This window comes from Molossus molossus, unplaced genomic scaffold (genome assembly GCF_014108415.1).
Source record: "Molossus molossus isolate mMolMol1 unplaced genomic scaffold, mMolMol1.p scaffold_m16_p_11, whole genome shotgun sequence".
NCBI classification, from domain to species: domain Eukaryota; kingdom Metazoa; phylum Chordata; class Mammalia; order Chiroptera; family Molossidae; genus Molossus; species Molossus molossus.
In genome coordinates this window covers 41,681,371-41,697,729 of record NW_023425346.1, presented here as the reverse complement: position 1 = coordinate 41,697,729, position 16,359 = coordinate 41,681,371, and the positions used below count along the sequence as shown (strand labels likewise).

Below are 16,359 nucleotides of genomic sequence, written 5' to 3'. Positions count from 1 at the left end.
GGGGCCATTGGAATTCAGAGGAGGGAGAAAGCATTTCTGGGAGGATTTTGTAATTGGAAAAAATGTTATGAAAAAGGATGTTCTTGGAAAGTAAGATAGTATTTTGAAAGGTAAAATAGGAGAAGGAGCAGGGAAAACAGAATGTAATGTAAGCAAAGGTACAGAGACCAGAACATACAAAAAAAAAAAAATCCATTGATGATTAAACCATGAAAATAAAAAAGGAAACAGATACTTAAAATGAATCCTGAGTAGGGGATTATAAAATCCATTTCATGAAAAAAAAATTTAATTGGTGAGATTACTATGCATTATTTTATGCTATTATACGTGGAATTATTAAATGAACAATCTCTAGGGAAATACAAATTATTATACAACTGATTTGAAAAGTAGAAACCAAATAATCCAATAGCCATGGAAGAAACTGAAAAAGTTGACAAGCCCTGGCTGGTTTGGCTCAGCCGTTGGAGTGTTGGCCTTCAGACCAAAGGGTTGCAGGTTCGATTCCTGGTCAAGAGCACATACCTGGGTTACAGGCTGATCCCCGGCCCCAGTGGGGGTCAGACGGGAGGCAACCACCCCATGTGTCTCTCTCACATTGATGTTTCTCTTTCTCTTTCTCTTTCTCTTTCTCTTTCTCTCTCTCTCTCTCTCTCTCTCTCTCTCTCTCTCTCTCACCCCCCCTCCCTCACTCTTCTACTCTATCTAAAAAGCAATGGAAAAATATCCTCGAATGAGGATAAAAAAGAAAACATTGATAAAGAATATTTTCCAATAAAGCAATGGGAACTATATAGTTCTATATGTGAATTCCTTCACATTTTACAAAAGAGATCATTACCATGTATTTCAATAGTACAAGCAAGAGCTTGTATTCCATTAGATAGAAACTGATTCAAGCATTTTTTTTTTTTCATGAACTAGTCTGATTAATGGGGAGAAAATGAGGAACATCTGTAATATATTCAACAATAAAGATTTTAAAAAAAGAAAAGAAAAATTAAAGTAGAATACTTCTCAAAAAAAAAACAACTTTAACTAAAAGCAGTTTATGGCAGGCAGGTAGTCATGTCCTAGCAGGGCATCTTCCCTGACAAAGGTCAACTTTCACCTTAATTCTGAGCCTATTGTCTTTTTGCATCATGATAACAGACTTTTGGAATGTCAGGGTAACTCCCCTTGTTCCAGACCCCTCAGGGCACAACCAATGCACCAGGGCAGAGACTATAAATCCCCTAGTTCTTGTTAAATTAATTGTTGACTGTTAGCTATCCATTAACTATCCGGCACCCACCTATGTAAAAAATGTATGTATCTATCATTTTACTTTTTATCCAATCCCAGAGTTTTCCCCACTTTGCTTTCTTCCGCCTCCTTAATCTATCACCAATGGATTCATGTAACTCGCTTTCATCTTCTCTTTTGATTGTAATGTATAAAATGAGGCAAATAACTGCCATTCTCGAGCTGTACCTCAACCTGTTGAGATTTGGCAATTGTCGACAGTTTTGACTCAAATAAACTCACAAAAATTATTTTTAAAAAGCCAGTCGACAATTGCAGAAAGAATTACAGACCAACCTCATGACTAGACTTATAAAAGTAAATACTAACAGCTGATATAATAACAAACACTTGAACTCCTAAGTGTTTCCTGTCTATTAGCTCATTTAATTCTTATAACAAACTATGAGACAGATACTGTTACTATGCCCATTATATCTAAATGAGAAGACAGAAACACAGAGAAATAAAGCTTGCCCAAGGTTTTATAGCTAGTAAGGAAAGGATCTTATAGTTGAACCTATTAGAGCTCACATTCTTAACCTACTACATTATAATACCTCAGAATAACACACCTTGATAATGTAGGATTTATTTCAAGAATATAATATTGGATCTACATATCAAGGCAAAATATGATGTGATCATCTTAATAGGTTCTACAAAATGCATCTGGTAAAATTCACTATTATTTCTTGGCATAATATATAAATATAGCATATACTTAACATTTTAAATTAATATAATTAACACATACATGATAATTAGATTACGAATAGAAGAGCCCTGGCCAGTGTGGCTCAGTTGGTTGGAGTGTTGTACCATGCACTGAAAGGTTTCAGTTTGATTCCCAGTCAGGGCACATACCTAGGTTGCAGGTTTGATCCCTGGTCAGGGAGCATACGTGAGGCAACTGATCGATGTTTTTCTCTCTCTCTCTAAAAAAAAAAGAATAGAAGAATAGCTAAACCAATAGCCATATTGTACTTAATAACATTAAATAAATGTCTGTGAAAGTCAAAAAAAGGTAAAAGTAAAGATACCTATCATCATCACCTTTGATATTTGTTTGGAATTATTCCCTGTGCATTAAAATTATATTTTATTTTTTATATTCCTTTTTTAATTGAATTTATTAGGGTGACATTGCTTAATAAAATTATATAGGTTTCAGGTATACAATTCTATAATACATCGTCTGTATATTGTATTGTGTGTTTACCACTCCAAGTCAAGTCTCCTTCCATCACCATTTATCCCCCCTTTACCTTCTTTTACTTCCCTTTAGTGCATTAAGATTTTTAAAAAATAATATTATAACATTAAATATTTATAATATATTAAGTGGTTGAAAAAGCAAATTATAAAAGTGAAAAAAAGTACTATTTACATTAAAAAGTAGAGTGCAAAAATGCATCAAAAAAGATCATTATTTCCTCTGGGAGATAAGATTTTGAGTGATTTTCTAAATGTGTGAAATGTGTGAACACTTTCCACATTTCCTAGATGTGTATTAACATATGCACAATGGTATTTTTCTCATTAAAGAAAGTAAAATTTCACTGCAGTGTGCTGAGAACCTGATATAAAATAAAATACCTGTGTTCCATAAGTATTCATTTATTAAGCATCTATTATAGAATTTCGGGTATTCTAGAGTTTATTTTCTAGCATTAGAAATTAATCTATAGCCCTGGCTGGGTAGCTTAGTTGGAGTGTCATCTTGATACACCAAGGTTGAAGGTTCAGTCCCTGGTCAGGGCAATGCAAGACTCAACCAATGAATGCATAAATAAGTGGATCAACAAATTGATGTATCTCTCTCCCTCTCTCTTTCTAAAATCAATAAAAAGAAAAATTTTATCCCAGCCAGTGTGGCTCAGTGGTTGAGTGTAGACCCATGCATGAAGAGGTCACTGGTTTGATTCTGGTCAGGGCATATGCCCAGATTGTGGGCCAAATCCCCAGAAGGGGATGTGCAGGAGGCAGCTGGTCAATGTTTCTCTCTCACATCAATGTTTCTATCTCTTTATCCTTATCCCTTACTCTCTCTCTAAAAATCAATAAAAATATGTTTTTTAAAAATAGTAACTTAATAAAAATTTAACAAATAAGAAATTAATATACAAAATTTTATTGCAGAGCAGCCTAATAAGCTGATTTAGATATACTAAGTCTTGGATTATTTTTGAGGTGAGTGTTTCTTAACTACTACTCACAACCTTGAGGAGTAGATTATAATGAATGCAAAACTCAGACCAAATCTTTCCACACATACAGACACTTATTAAAAAACATTCACTGGCCCTGGCCAGTTCGGCTCAGTGGTTGGAGCATCAGCCTGCGGTCCAGAGAGACCTGGGTTTGGTTCCTGCTAAAGGCATGTACCTGGGTTGCAGTTTGTCCCCGGCCCTGGTTGGTCTTGTGGGTGGCAGCCACTCGATGTGTCCCTTTCACGTCGATGTTTCTCTCTCTCTCTCTCTTACTCTCTCTCCCTCCCACTCTATCTGAACAAAAAATGGAAAAATGTCCTTGGGTGAGGATTAAAAAAAAAAAACTTCACTGAAGCAGGCACAAAATGTTTCATACAACCTGTCTGATAAGCATGACAACATCCCAGCAGCCTGTCCTTTTAGGTGTTCCAACCACCGTGTTGAGTGGAAGGTTTATTTGGGGTAGATGTGACACTGTTCCAGATGTAGGGCTCTGTTCCCATTATTGTCAGAATCATGCAGTCCCAGCCACCTGACCCAGTGACAGAACAGGGGACCATTTGGAGCTCAAGCCCCAGGTCCATTTCGAGTGGTGTAGGCTACTGGCCTCACCAGATTCTTTTTTATATATATATAAATTTTTTATTTATTTTTTTGTTACAGATATTTTACCTTTTTTACCCCATTGGCACCCCCCACCCCACCCCACCTCCGCCCCATCCCCGGCTTAGTTGTCCATGTCCATTGGTCATGCATACATGCATATAAGTTCTGTGGTTTATCTCTTCCCACCTCCCCAACCCCTCTTCTGAGGGATGTCAGTCTGGCCCTACTTCCATGTTTCTGGGTCTACTGTATTCCTCAGACTGTTATGTTCATTATATTCCGTATATAAGTGAGATCATGTGGTATTTGTCTTTTTCTGCTTGGCTTCTTTCACTTAGGATAATACTTTCCAGGTCCCTCCATGTCGTCTCAAAGGATAAGAGATCTTTCTCTCTTACCGCTGCATAGTACTCCACTGTGTATATGTACCACAGCTTTTATATCCATTCGTCTACTGCTGGACACTTGGACTGTTTCCAGATCTTAGCTATTGTAAATAGTGCTGCCATGAATATGGGGGTACATATATTCTTCCTGATTGGTGTTTCAGACTTCTTAGGGTATATACCTAGCAGTGGGATCACTGGGTCAAATGGAAGTTCAATTTTTAATTTTTTGAGGTAACACCATATTGTTTTCCATGGCGGCTGCACCAGTCTGCATTCCCACCAGCAGTGTATTAGAGTCCCCTTTTCTCCACACCCTCGCCAACACTTGTTGTTTGATGATTTGTTGATGGCGGCCATTCTGACAGGTGTGAGGTGATACCTCATTGTTGTTTTAATTTGCATCTCTCTGATGATTAGTGATGTTGAGCATTTCTTCATATGTCTTTTGGCCATTTGTATGTCCTGTTTGGAGAGGTGTCTATTCAGCTCCTCTGCCCATTTTTTAATTGGGTTCTTTGTCTTCCTTTTGTGGAGTTGTATGACCACTCTATATATATTGGAAATTAACCCTTTATCTGATACATCATTGGCAGTGATGTTCTCCCATACAGTGGGTTGCCTTTCCATTTTGATGTTTCTTTTGCTGTGCAGAAGCTTTTTAGTTTGATGTAGTCCCATGTGTTCATTTTTTCCTTTGTTCCTGTTGCCTTAGGTGATGTATCAGTGAAAATTCTGCTCCATATGATGTCCAAAATTTTGTTGCCTACATTTTCTTCTAGAATTTTTATGAATTCACGGGTCACATTTAAGTCTTTTATCCATTTTGAGTTTATTTTTATGTATGGTGTAAGTTGCTGGTCTAGTTTCATTTTTTTGCATGTAGCTGTCCAATTTTCCCAACACCATTTATTAAAGAGGCTGTCTTTACTCCACTGTATGCTCTTGCCACCTTTGTCAAATATTAATTGAGCGTATTGCCTTGGGTCCATTTCTGGGTTTTCAGTTCTGTTCCACTGGTCTATATGCCTGTTCTTGTGCCAGTACCAGGCTGTTTTGGTTACAGTCGCTTTGTAGTATATAACCTGATATCTGGTATTGTGATCCCACCTACTTTGTTCTTCTTTTTCAAGATTGCTGTGGCTATTCGGGGTCTTTTTTGGTTCCATATGAACTTTTGAAGTATTTGTTCTAGTTCTATGAAAAATGTTGTTGTTATTTTCATGGGGATTGCATTGAATCTATAGATTGCTTTGGGTAGCATGGACATTTTAATGATGTTAATTCTTCCAATCCATGAACAGGGTATGTGCTTCCACTTTTTTATATCTTCCTCTATTTCTTTTTTCAATGACCTGTAGTTTTCTGCAACTAGGTCCTTTAGTTCTTTGGTTAAGTTTATTCCTAGGTATCTTAATTTTTTTGGCGTGATAGTAAATGGGATTGTTTTTTCAGTTTCTCTTTCTGTGAGTTCATCATTGGTGTACAAGAATGCCGTCAATTTCTTGACGTTTATTTTGTATCCTGCTACTTTGCCAAATTCATTTATTAAGTCTAATAAATTTTTGATGGAGTCTTTAGGGTTTTCTATGTATAATATCATGTCATCTGCAAATAATGACAGTTTCACTTCCTCCTTTCCAATTTGGATACCTTTTATTTTTTCTTCATGTCTGATTGCTGTGGCTAAGACTTCCAGTACAATGTTAAATAAGAGTGGCGAAAATGGACATCCCTGTCTTGTTCCTGTTCTTAATGGAAATATTTTTAGTTTCTGTCCATTGAGTATTATGTTGGCTGTAGGTCTTTCATATATGGCCTTTATTGTGTCTAGATATGATCCCTCTATTCCTATATTGCTGAGCGTTTTTATCAGAAATGGATGCTGGATTTTGTCGAATGCTTTTTCAGCATCTATTGATATGATCATGTGGTTTTTATTCGTCATTTTGTTTATGTGGCGTATCACGTTTATCGATTTGTGAATATTGTACCAGCCTTGCATCCCTGGAATGAATCCCACTTGGTCATGGTGAATAATTTTTTTGATGTATTTCTGGATCCGATTTGCTAATATTTTGTTCAGGATTTTGGCGTCTATGTTCATCAGGGATATTGGCCTGTAGTTTTCTTTCTCTGTAGTGTCTTTTTCTGGTTTTGGAATTAGAATTATTCTGGCCTCATGAAACGAGTTTGGATGTTTTCCTTCCTCTTGAATTTTTCAAAATCGTTTCAGGAGAATGGGTGTTAGTCCTTTTTTGAATGTTCGGTAAAACTCCCCCGTGAAGCCATCTGGGCCTGGGCTTTTGTTTGCTGGGAGAGTCTTGATTACCTTTTCAATTTCCTTAGTTGTTATTGGTCTGTTCAAGTTTTCTATCTCTTCCGGGAATAGTTTTGGGAGACTGTGTGTTTCTAGAAATTTGTACATTTCGCTTAGATTGTCGAATTTGTTGCCATATAGTTGTTTATAGTAGCTGTTAACGATCTTTTGTATTTCTGTGGTGTCAGTTGTTACTTCTCCTCTTTTATTTCTGATTTTGTGCATTTGAGTTCTCTCTCTTTGTTTCTTGGTGAGTCTAGCTAAGGATCCATCAATCTTGTTTATCTTTTTGAAAAACCAGCTCTTTGTTTCATTGATCCTTTGAATTGTTTTGTGGTTTTTTTTGGTCTCTATGTCATTTATTTCTGCTCTGATCTTTACTATTTCCTTCCTTCTACTTGCTCTGGGGTTTTCTTTTGGCTTGCTTTCTAGTTCTTTACGTTGTGAGGTTAGACAGTCAATTAGAAATTTTTCTTGTTTCTTGAGGTAGGCCTGTAGTGCTATGAACTTCCCTCTCAGAACTGCTTTCGCTGCATCCCATAGATTTTGTGTTGTTGTGTGTTCATTTTCATTGGTTTCCAGGAAGTTTTTAATTTCTTCCTTGATCTCCTCGGTGACCCATTCATTGTTTAATAACATGCTATTTAGCCTCCATGTGTTGAAATGTCTTTGCATGTTTTTGTTCCAATTGATTTCTAGTTTCATGCCATTGTGATCTGAGAAGATGCTTGATATGATTTCAATCTTCTTGAACTTGTAGAGATTTAGTTTGTGTCTTATCATGTGGTCTATCTTTGAGAATGTCCCATGTGCACTTGAGAAGAATGTGTATTCTGTAGTTTTGGGGTGTAATTCTCTGTAGATATCTATTAAATCCATTTGGTCTAGTGCTTCATTTAGAGTCTCTGTTTCCTTGCTAATTTTTTGCCTAGAGGATCTATCCAGTGCTGTCAACGGGGTGTTGAAGTCCCCTGCTATGACTGTATTGTCGATTTCTCCTTGGAAGTCCTCCAGAAGATTTTTAATATATTTTAGTGCTCCTATATTGGGTGCATATATGTTTATCAAGGTTATATCTTCCTGTTGGATAGATCCTTTCAATATTATATAGTGGCCTTCTTTGTCTCTAGGTATGGTCTTCATTTTGAAATCTATTTTATCAGATATGAGAATTGCTACCCCAGCTTTTTTTTCGCTTTCCATTTGCTTGGAAAATTTTTTTCCATCCCTTCACTTTCAACCTATGTGAGTCTTTTGTTGTGAGGTGGGTCTCTTTTAAACAACATATAGATGAGTCATGCTTTCTTATCCAATAAGCTACTCTGTGTCTTTTTATGGGAGCATTCAATCCATTTATTTATTTATTTATTTTAATTTTTTTTTTTATCCTCACCCGAGGACATTTTCCCATTTTTTGTTCAGGTAGAGTGGGAGGGAGAGAGAGGAATAGCGAGAGAGAGAGAAACATCGATGTGAAAGGAACACATCGAGTGGCTGCTACCCGCATGACCGACCAGGGCCGGGGACAAACTGCAACCGAGGTACGCGCCCTTAGCGGGAACCGAACCCGGGTCTCTCAGGACTGCAGGCCGACGCTCTAACCACTGAGCCAAACCGGCCAGGGCAGCATTCAATCCATTTACGTTTAAGGTGATTATTGATATGTACTTATTTATTGCCACTTTTGTTTAGTGTGGTTCTATTTTTCTTCCCATTTCTACTGCTAATTACAGCAGTCCTTTTAACATTTCTTGCAGTGCTGGTTTGGTGCTAATGTATTCCCTTAGCCTTTTTTTTTTGTCTGGGAAGCTCTTTATTTGATCTTCTATTTTGAATGATAGCCTTGCTAGGTAGAGTAGTCTTGGATTCAGATTCTTGTTTTTCATGACTTTGACTACTTCATGCCATTGTCTTCTGGCCTGTAGTGTTTCTTGTGAGAAGTCAGCTGAGAGCCTTATGGGGTTCCCTTTGTAGGTAACCTGTTGTTTATCTCATGCTGCTTTTAGGATTCTCTCTTTGTCTTTAATTTGTGGCATTTTAATTACTATGTGTGTTGGTGTGGGCCTGTTTGGGTTCTTCTTACTTGGGACTCTCTGTGTTTCTTGAACTTGAATGCCTTCTTCCTTCACCAAATTGGGGAAGTTTTCTGTCACTATTTTTTTGAATATATTCTCTATCCCTTGTTCATTTTCTTCTTTTCGGGGACTCCTATGATGCAAATATTATTACGTTTCCAGTTGTCCCATAGTTCTCTTAAGCTGTCTTCCTGTTTTTTAATAGTTCTTTCCTTTTGTTTTTCTGATTGGTTGATTTCTTCTACCCTGTCTTCTAATTCACTGATCCGGTCCTCTGCTTCCTCTACTCTGCTTTTTAAACCTTCCAATGTGTTTTTCATTTCTGATATGTCATTTTTTATCTCTTCTTGATGGTTTTTAATTTCCAATTGGCTTATTTTCAGTGTCTCTATGTCTTTACTCATGCTCTTCAGCTTCCTCAAGATCATGGCTCTGAATTCTAGCTCTGTTAACATGCCTAATTGCTCCACATTGACCTCATCTTCGATGGAGGTCTCTTGCTCTTTCATTTGGCTTCTGTTTCTGTGTTTCACCATTTTGGCTATCACTGTGGGCTTTGGAGTCTGTCAAGTTTTCCCTGTGTGTGTTGGTGTTCTGCTGTTTGTGGCTCCCTCTCCTGTGTTTAGATGAGCGAGGGAGGACCCACGTTGAACACCACTGTCAAGTCTTACTTTCCTGGTTAAAGTTGCCAGCCCAGGAAAGGTAATGTTATCCTCTAGCTTTTTGCCTGGAGGCTAGCAGTGGAGGTTACTTGATAAGTTTTGGGTTGTCAGTTGATTGAAAACTCCCTCAGTTGCTTAGCACAAGGGGATTTCCCCAGGGTGGGGCAGATGCTGGTTGTTAGTGAGCCTCAATTAGCACTTCAATGGCCCACAGGGTGGGGTTGGATCTCCGAGGGAGGGGCTGCTGCCTCTCTCAGAGCCCTGGGAAGGAGCAATATGCCCACCGTCCTGCGTGGCTGCAACTCAGCAAAAGCCCTGAGCGCCCTCCATACCCCGAGTGTCCGCACACAGTTCCAGTCCAGTCCGCCCTCACTCTGCCGGAACCCAAGGTGAGTGGCTGTGGCTGTTTCAGCCTCTGTCCCGGCTGCGCTGTGGGGCCGCCTGGGAGTGTGACCCGAGGGCGCTGCTCCCAGCTGAGGCCGCTGCCGAGCTGCCGACCGTGGGCTCCCAGCCCCGTCTAGCGCCTTCGCAAGCCTACCGGGATGGAGTCAGTGTCCCTCGTTGTATGGTCCTCGCAAGCTGCTTTGCTGTTGCTTTTTCCCGTCAATTTGTCTGTGTTTTAGTTGTAATTCCAGTTTGGTTCTGGGAGACGGTCTGTGTAGCTCCGTTCACTCCGCCGCCATTTTTCCTTCTCCGGCCTCGCCAGGTTCTAATACGCTTTCTCTAAGTATTTTAGCCATTTCTCATCTCTCGAATAACGTCAGTTTCACTAATGAGCATCTGTTTCTAATATGTTGATTAACAAGCTTCTGAATTCACTGATGTAAACCCATTTCTGACATTCACTTTACTAATTGCCAAAGCCTCAGGTGTGGCTTTGAATGGCAGATGTCCTTGCGGTGGTTGCCCCTGGAACACGGCCTTTCTAACAGCCTGCTGATCCTCCCTGGAGTAAGAATTTCAAGCAAGGAAACTTACAGGCTCCCAGATCCCAAGCGTGACACACACATGTCATGCTGTCTATGGTAGAGTATTTTAAGTAAAATACTGACATAAACTGGATTTTTCCCCATTTTTCTTTAGATAGAGTGGAAGGGAGGGAAGGAGGGAGGGAGAGAGGGGAAGAGAGAGAGAGAGAGAGAGAGAGAGAGATCGACATGAGAGAGATCGACATGAGAGAGACCGACATGAGAGAGACCGACATGAGAGAGACACATCAATTAGTTGCCTCCTGCACAACCCCGACCAGGGGCAGGGACGAACCCAACACTCTTCAGTCTGAGGGCCGATGCTCCAACAACTGAGCAAAACTGGCCAGGGCATACACTGGTATTTGAATAAAAACAAGCAAGAGGTTAGGAACCTTTAACTGAAACAGGGAACCATAGATAAGTACTAAGCAATGAGGTAGTAGATATTTGTAGGAATCAATTGATGGAAAATAGAAATGATCAATGAGAGCTTCTATTTATAAAATGCATTACATTAGAAAACAAAACTAAAGTCTGAGAGGTAATTAAGAAATCTTTCTTGATTTGTTTATTAGTTTCTCATCACGTTTGCTGAAGTTTCCTCCACTTCACTTTAAACAGTAATGTAAGTTTCATTACGTAAAATTTGAGAAATATAAAAAATGATAATGAAAATAAAAATCACCTTACATCATAGCTCTAAGTTATAGTTAACATGTAACAGAAAATACGATGTTTAATTTTTTCTGATCATAAAAGTAATGCATACAAGGTATTACATTTAGAAAACCAGAAAAGCACAAGAAAAAAACAAATCACCATAATCCTTTCACTGTTAGGGACTAAATTTTATTACACTCTTATCCCAGCAGCTAACACAATGCCATATTAATTAGACTGGGTTGTCTGCTTATGCACTCCATTAACAGAAGTCGTTTGCCCATTCTATGCTTAGAAAGACAGCATATTCTAAAAGCAATATTGTGACCATGGCTTGAAGGAAAGGAAGAAAGCAAACCTATTTATATCAGGAAAAAAAAAACAATTCTAAAACTTACTCCTTGAACACTTAGCTTCTTACTGCATGAAGTGACCTTTCTCAGCAAGATGCCCATTGCCCAAGTTGTGTATTAAATGCCTAAGAGTTCAGTCAGATAACTGCTATATCTTAAACAATCTACATTCTACATCTCTATTTGTATTTCAGTGGAAAGTATCCATGGTATACCAAGTCATTAGAGCTCTAAGATCTTTGCAATTCTTAATGGCAGCCCACCAGGGAAAGCCATTGTAAAGCAAAAATAGTTACAGGATTAGAGAAGAAAAGCCTTGTTTGCAATGTCATTGCTGCTGCGTGCACTGCCTCCTGTGATGTGGTGTGAATGAATTTAGATATAAATCTAGATTTTCAAACTAAGCACCCTCATCAAATAGTGTTTATTGGAGGTTATGGCTGGTTTCCTTAGAAACCAGATGCAGCAGGAAATTTGACTGAGAGTGGAAATTTTAACACAAATACACACATTAACCTTTTATGCAATGCCTTCTTAAACTAACAGCCTTAAATTGTATGCTTAGTGCTTAGATTAGAAGAAATTGATAAAGAGATAAAATTTCAGTTGATTTGATTCCCTAAGTATGATACATTTTTTTCCCCTCAATTTTTCTAAAATCCACATTAGAGGTGTGCAGTGATTGATGTGATTTCCAATTCTCTTTATCTGCCTATATATAAGCCAGGTCAAACCAGAAATTAGCTATAATTGAGGAAATATTTCCCACCTCTTCTCTTAAAGAAAACACACACAAGTAGCTACTATTTTCTATATTTATAACTTATACACGAATGTATCTCTTGAAACTGAAGCAGAAAACTATAAATGTCTGGGTTGAAACGAAGTTCAATCTCAGAAAGTGTGAGATTAGAAATTTTGGACAACAGGCAAACTCAGCTCTCTAGGAAACTTCCCAACATGCAGCAAAGGAGACAGAAATGGACCTGAAAGCAGATTTCTGAGTGTGAAAAGGTGGAGCCAAGAGAAAACTGGGTGGACAGGTTGGAGACAGACCTCTAGAGTCTTTGACAGGTGACCTTGGATCCTCTTTCTGGTGGTGTTGACTGTAAAGAAGATAAACTACCTAACAATTATTTTAGGGCAACATAAAATTCTGCACAAATTCCCCAAAACTTAACCTTCTTTTTGTTTTAGCCATTGAATTTTACTTATACGGTATATGGCAATTATTTCTACCCCATGGTTTACATAGCCAACAATCAGAAAGTATGATACATTTTCAAACCTGTAAGAAAACTCTGATTTGTTACAGATACAAACTGCAAATTCCTCTTACAGCTGCTAAATTCAAACTGGACTTAATTGTCTCCACTGGGATTTTTTTTTAAGTCTGCAAATTGGTAATCTTTCCCTATGGAACAAGACAATATAACAATCAAAACTGAAAGGGGGCAGGCTGGTACCACTGCAGGAAGTTGAAAAGCTTGAAGTTGAAAAGGTGCCGATTTATATTGAAATACGAGGAAATGTTGAGTGAATAAAGAAAAGCAATTATTTTATTTAAAAGTAAGAAATTAAATTAAAACTAAGTTTTGTCTTTGATTTACTAGCAAATTTTTAAAATGCAGATTTCTTGTATTTCCAGTGGTCTTGTAGCTGTACCTTCCATATATTCTATATATTCTACTGAGCTTGAGAGTGAGAAATTTAGATTTTGATTCTACTCCTTCTCTATGTTATATTTATATACATATAATACTTATATATACATATATAGTTATGCAATGTAATATACACTCATGTACTGATCATACATACCATATGCAATCAAAAGGTTAAATTATATAGAAAGAAACAAGTATTACCAAAACAAACAAAAAAATTACACAGAAAATGGCCTACTTATTAAGGCTTAGAGCGTGTAGTATATTTTACAGAATATTTTCAAGTTGGGTTAGAGGTGGAGACATTTTTTTATGACTGTATCACGTCTATTTATATTGGCACTATCTCTCTGGCTAAAGCATAACTTTGAGAGAAAGAGGTCACTTATAATGTATGTCCCTGCCTCTATGTGATATTGTATGTAGTCTTCCTTGGAATACTTTTCCTTTCTCTTCTCAGACAATCTGAATACTGGCACATGGTAAACACTCCAATTATGGCCCAAAAGAAATGTTAGCCATCCTCTGAAGACTGTCTTTTGTCCTACCAACCTCACAAATTGTTTTCTGACTTCCTGCCGTCGACAATGACCTCTCCTTTCCCTGAACCTTTGTAGTATTTAAAATGTTTGCAAATTTGATGCCTTGATGTCTTTCATAATGGTTCTATATTTTCTTTGTACATAAACATCTTGTCTCCCTGACTAGTCTATATGCCTTTTGAAAATAGATATTAGGTCTTGTACTTCCCTGTACTCCCTTTGCACCCAGCCCGGTGCATTGTACATAGAGTATAATAGTTGAGTGTAATCACTTCAGTGGTTACTTAATTATATTGCTCTGCTGTAGCCCGTGGAATTTGGCATTTAGAAAATACTTGTTTACATCCAATTTAATGGGCAGTGGGAATTAAATAATTTTTTAAAATCTTGTTTAATAAAAATTTAACCAAATGGTTTGTTCTGCTTTTTATTTATTTTCTTTATTGATTTTAGAGACAGAGGAAGGGAGAGGGAGCGAGAGATAGAAACATCAATGAGGAAGAACATCGATTGGTGGCCTCCTGCATGCCCCCCATTGGGGATGGGGCCCACAAGCTGGGCATGTGCCCTGACCGGGAATCGAACTGGCGACCTCTTGGTGCATGGGTCAACACTCAGCCACTGAGCCACACCAGCAGGGCTGTCCTGCCTTTTAAAGAGACAATATTTGTCCTGGCCGGTATGGCTCAGCAGTTAGAGCATCGGCCCACAGACTGGAGAGTCCCGGGTTCGGCTCCCGCAAAGGGCACGTACCTCAGTTGCAGTTCACCCTGGCCTGGGTTGGGGTCATGTGGGTGGCGACCAGTTAATGTTTCTCTCTCTCTTTCTCCCTCTCTCCCTCCTGTTCTATCTGAAAATAAATGCAAAAATGTCTTCGCGTGAGGATAAAAAAATTAAAAATAAAGACAATATTTGACAGATACTTTAAAGAAATGCTATTGCCACATTTAACTGTATCTGACACCATTGTCCAATACTGAAGCTCTGCAGCAAAAGTTCTAGAATAATCACTTACTTTTTTCCTCTTAAGTTCGAAGCAGAATAGTTTTTTGCCTTTCATGTAAAGAAATAACTTAAAATTTAGTTTTAAAATCTATGGTACTTTTCTAAGTCTACCCCATACATAGGGTTTGGTGTCATTTCCGAAGACTCCTTTATACAACTGTGCTTTTCAGTGAGTGATAGTTCTTCTGAATAAACTTACATGTCCTAAGCATTTGATATGTGAATGCTAAATATTTTTGCCAAAGGCTTTGCTCAATTTTTTTAACACTTGCTTTTTACTTAGCGGCGAGCGTTGGCTGTGGATAGGTTTGAATAAAAGGAGCCCCGATTTACAAGGATCGTGGCAATGGAGTGATCGAACACCAGTAAGTTTAAACTTTTTGGGGTAATATTATTTGTTTCAATAACAAGTAAGTTGATTATTAAATAATACATTCACATACCATACAACCATTATATTAATTTTGTAGATGTGTCTTTATTGAAATGAGAATATATTCACAAATATGACATATGGATAAAACAAGTTACTAACTTAAAAAAATAAACATGTTTAAGCTTTCTCTATATAATAAAAATATATACAGATATATATAGATATATATATATAGCTACGTAGATGTAATAGTCATCACTTTGGTTAATAAACCTGATTTTCTTTTTTTCTTTGTGTTTTTTCTTTTTTTCTCTTTTTATAATGGGAAGCCTTGATGTTTATTTCTAAGAGTTATGTAAAAAAGAAAGCACCTTTATGGGGGAAATAATTTTAGGGGAGGAACCCTAAAAAGTCCTTAAGTATTATATCAAATGTATACATTATCCTAGTGAGACATTTAGGTAACACTTATAGGAGCAAATAATTCTCAAATATTAAATATTCACTCCACATTACCATTGTGTCCATTCATTATATATTCTTTTTAAATGTAAAATTCCTTGGCTTTCATTTTCAAATTGGAGCATATCTGAGAATAGTTCATCAAATAACTAGCATTTCAACATATGCAAAAAAAAAGTAGGTATTTTGCCAGCTCTTGATTCTGTGACTCCAACTGTGAACTGAATACATCATTAAGCTCCAATTCTAAAACTATCCTCCTTTGTTTGGAAACTGATGACATTATGACATTTTCCAAGTCCTCTCGTGATTTAGCATCCTCACACAAAAAAGGAAATGGAAACGTTTTCCTTCCACAGTATAGGAACACACTTGAGTTATTAAAGCTGCCTAAATTACATCTAAATTGCAAATATATATACATCAGTCTTAAACTCTCAACCCTCTCTTGTCTTTTAAGGTGTCTACCTTTCTGATGGAAAATGAGTTCCAGCAGGATTACGATGTCAGAGACTGTGCGGCTATCAAGGTCAGTGCAGTGCTAGAAAATCCGCATGTTTTAAAAATAAACCCGGCGTCGGTGGCAGTCAGGTGCAGATTCAGGGAGTGCCTTCTGCATGTGGCGCGTGGGATTAGGTGTGACGGGCGGTGAGAAGTTACCCAAGGCCCAGCCTTTGAGAGACCCAACTTATTCTTAATTTGAGAAGGTAAAATTCATATTCTGGAAAGATAGCTCTGCCCTGGTTGGTTTGGCTCAATGGTTGGAGTGTTGGC

The 16,359-nt window shown here is 37.8% G+C and overlaps 1 protein-coding gene across 2 annotated transcripts in view; it reads left to right on the top strand.

The window, feature by feature from the left end:
• The window catches only part of LOC118625191 (CD302 antigen), a 146,539-nt gene that overhangs the window by 40,351 nt on the left and 89,829 nt on the right, over positions 1-16,359 (top strand). For both annotated transcript variants that reach the window (XM_036253768.1, XM_036253766.1), the window contains exons 14-15: positions 15,031-15,112; positions 16,046-16,114. In XM_036253768.1, coding sequence (XP_036109661.1) covers positions 15,031-15,112; positions 16,046-16,114 — 151 coding nt within the window. The remainder of the gene's footprint in view (positions 1-15,030; positions 15,113-16,045; positions 16,115-16,359) is intronic.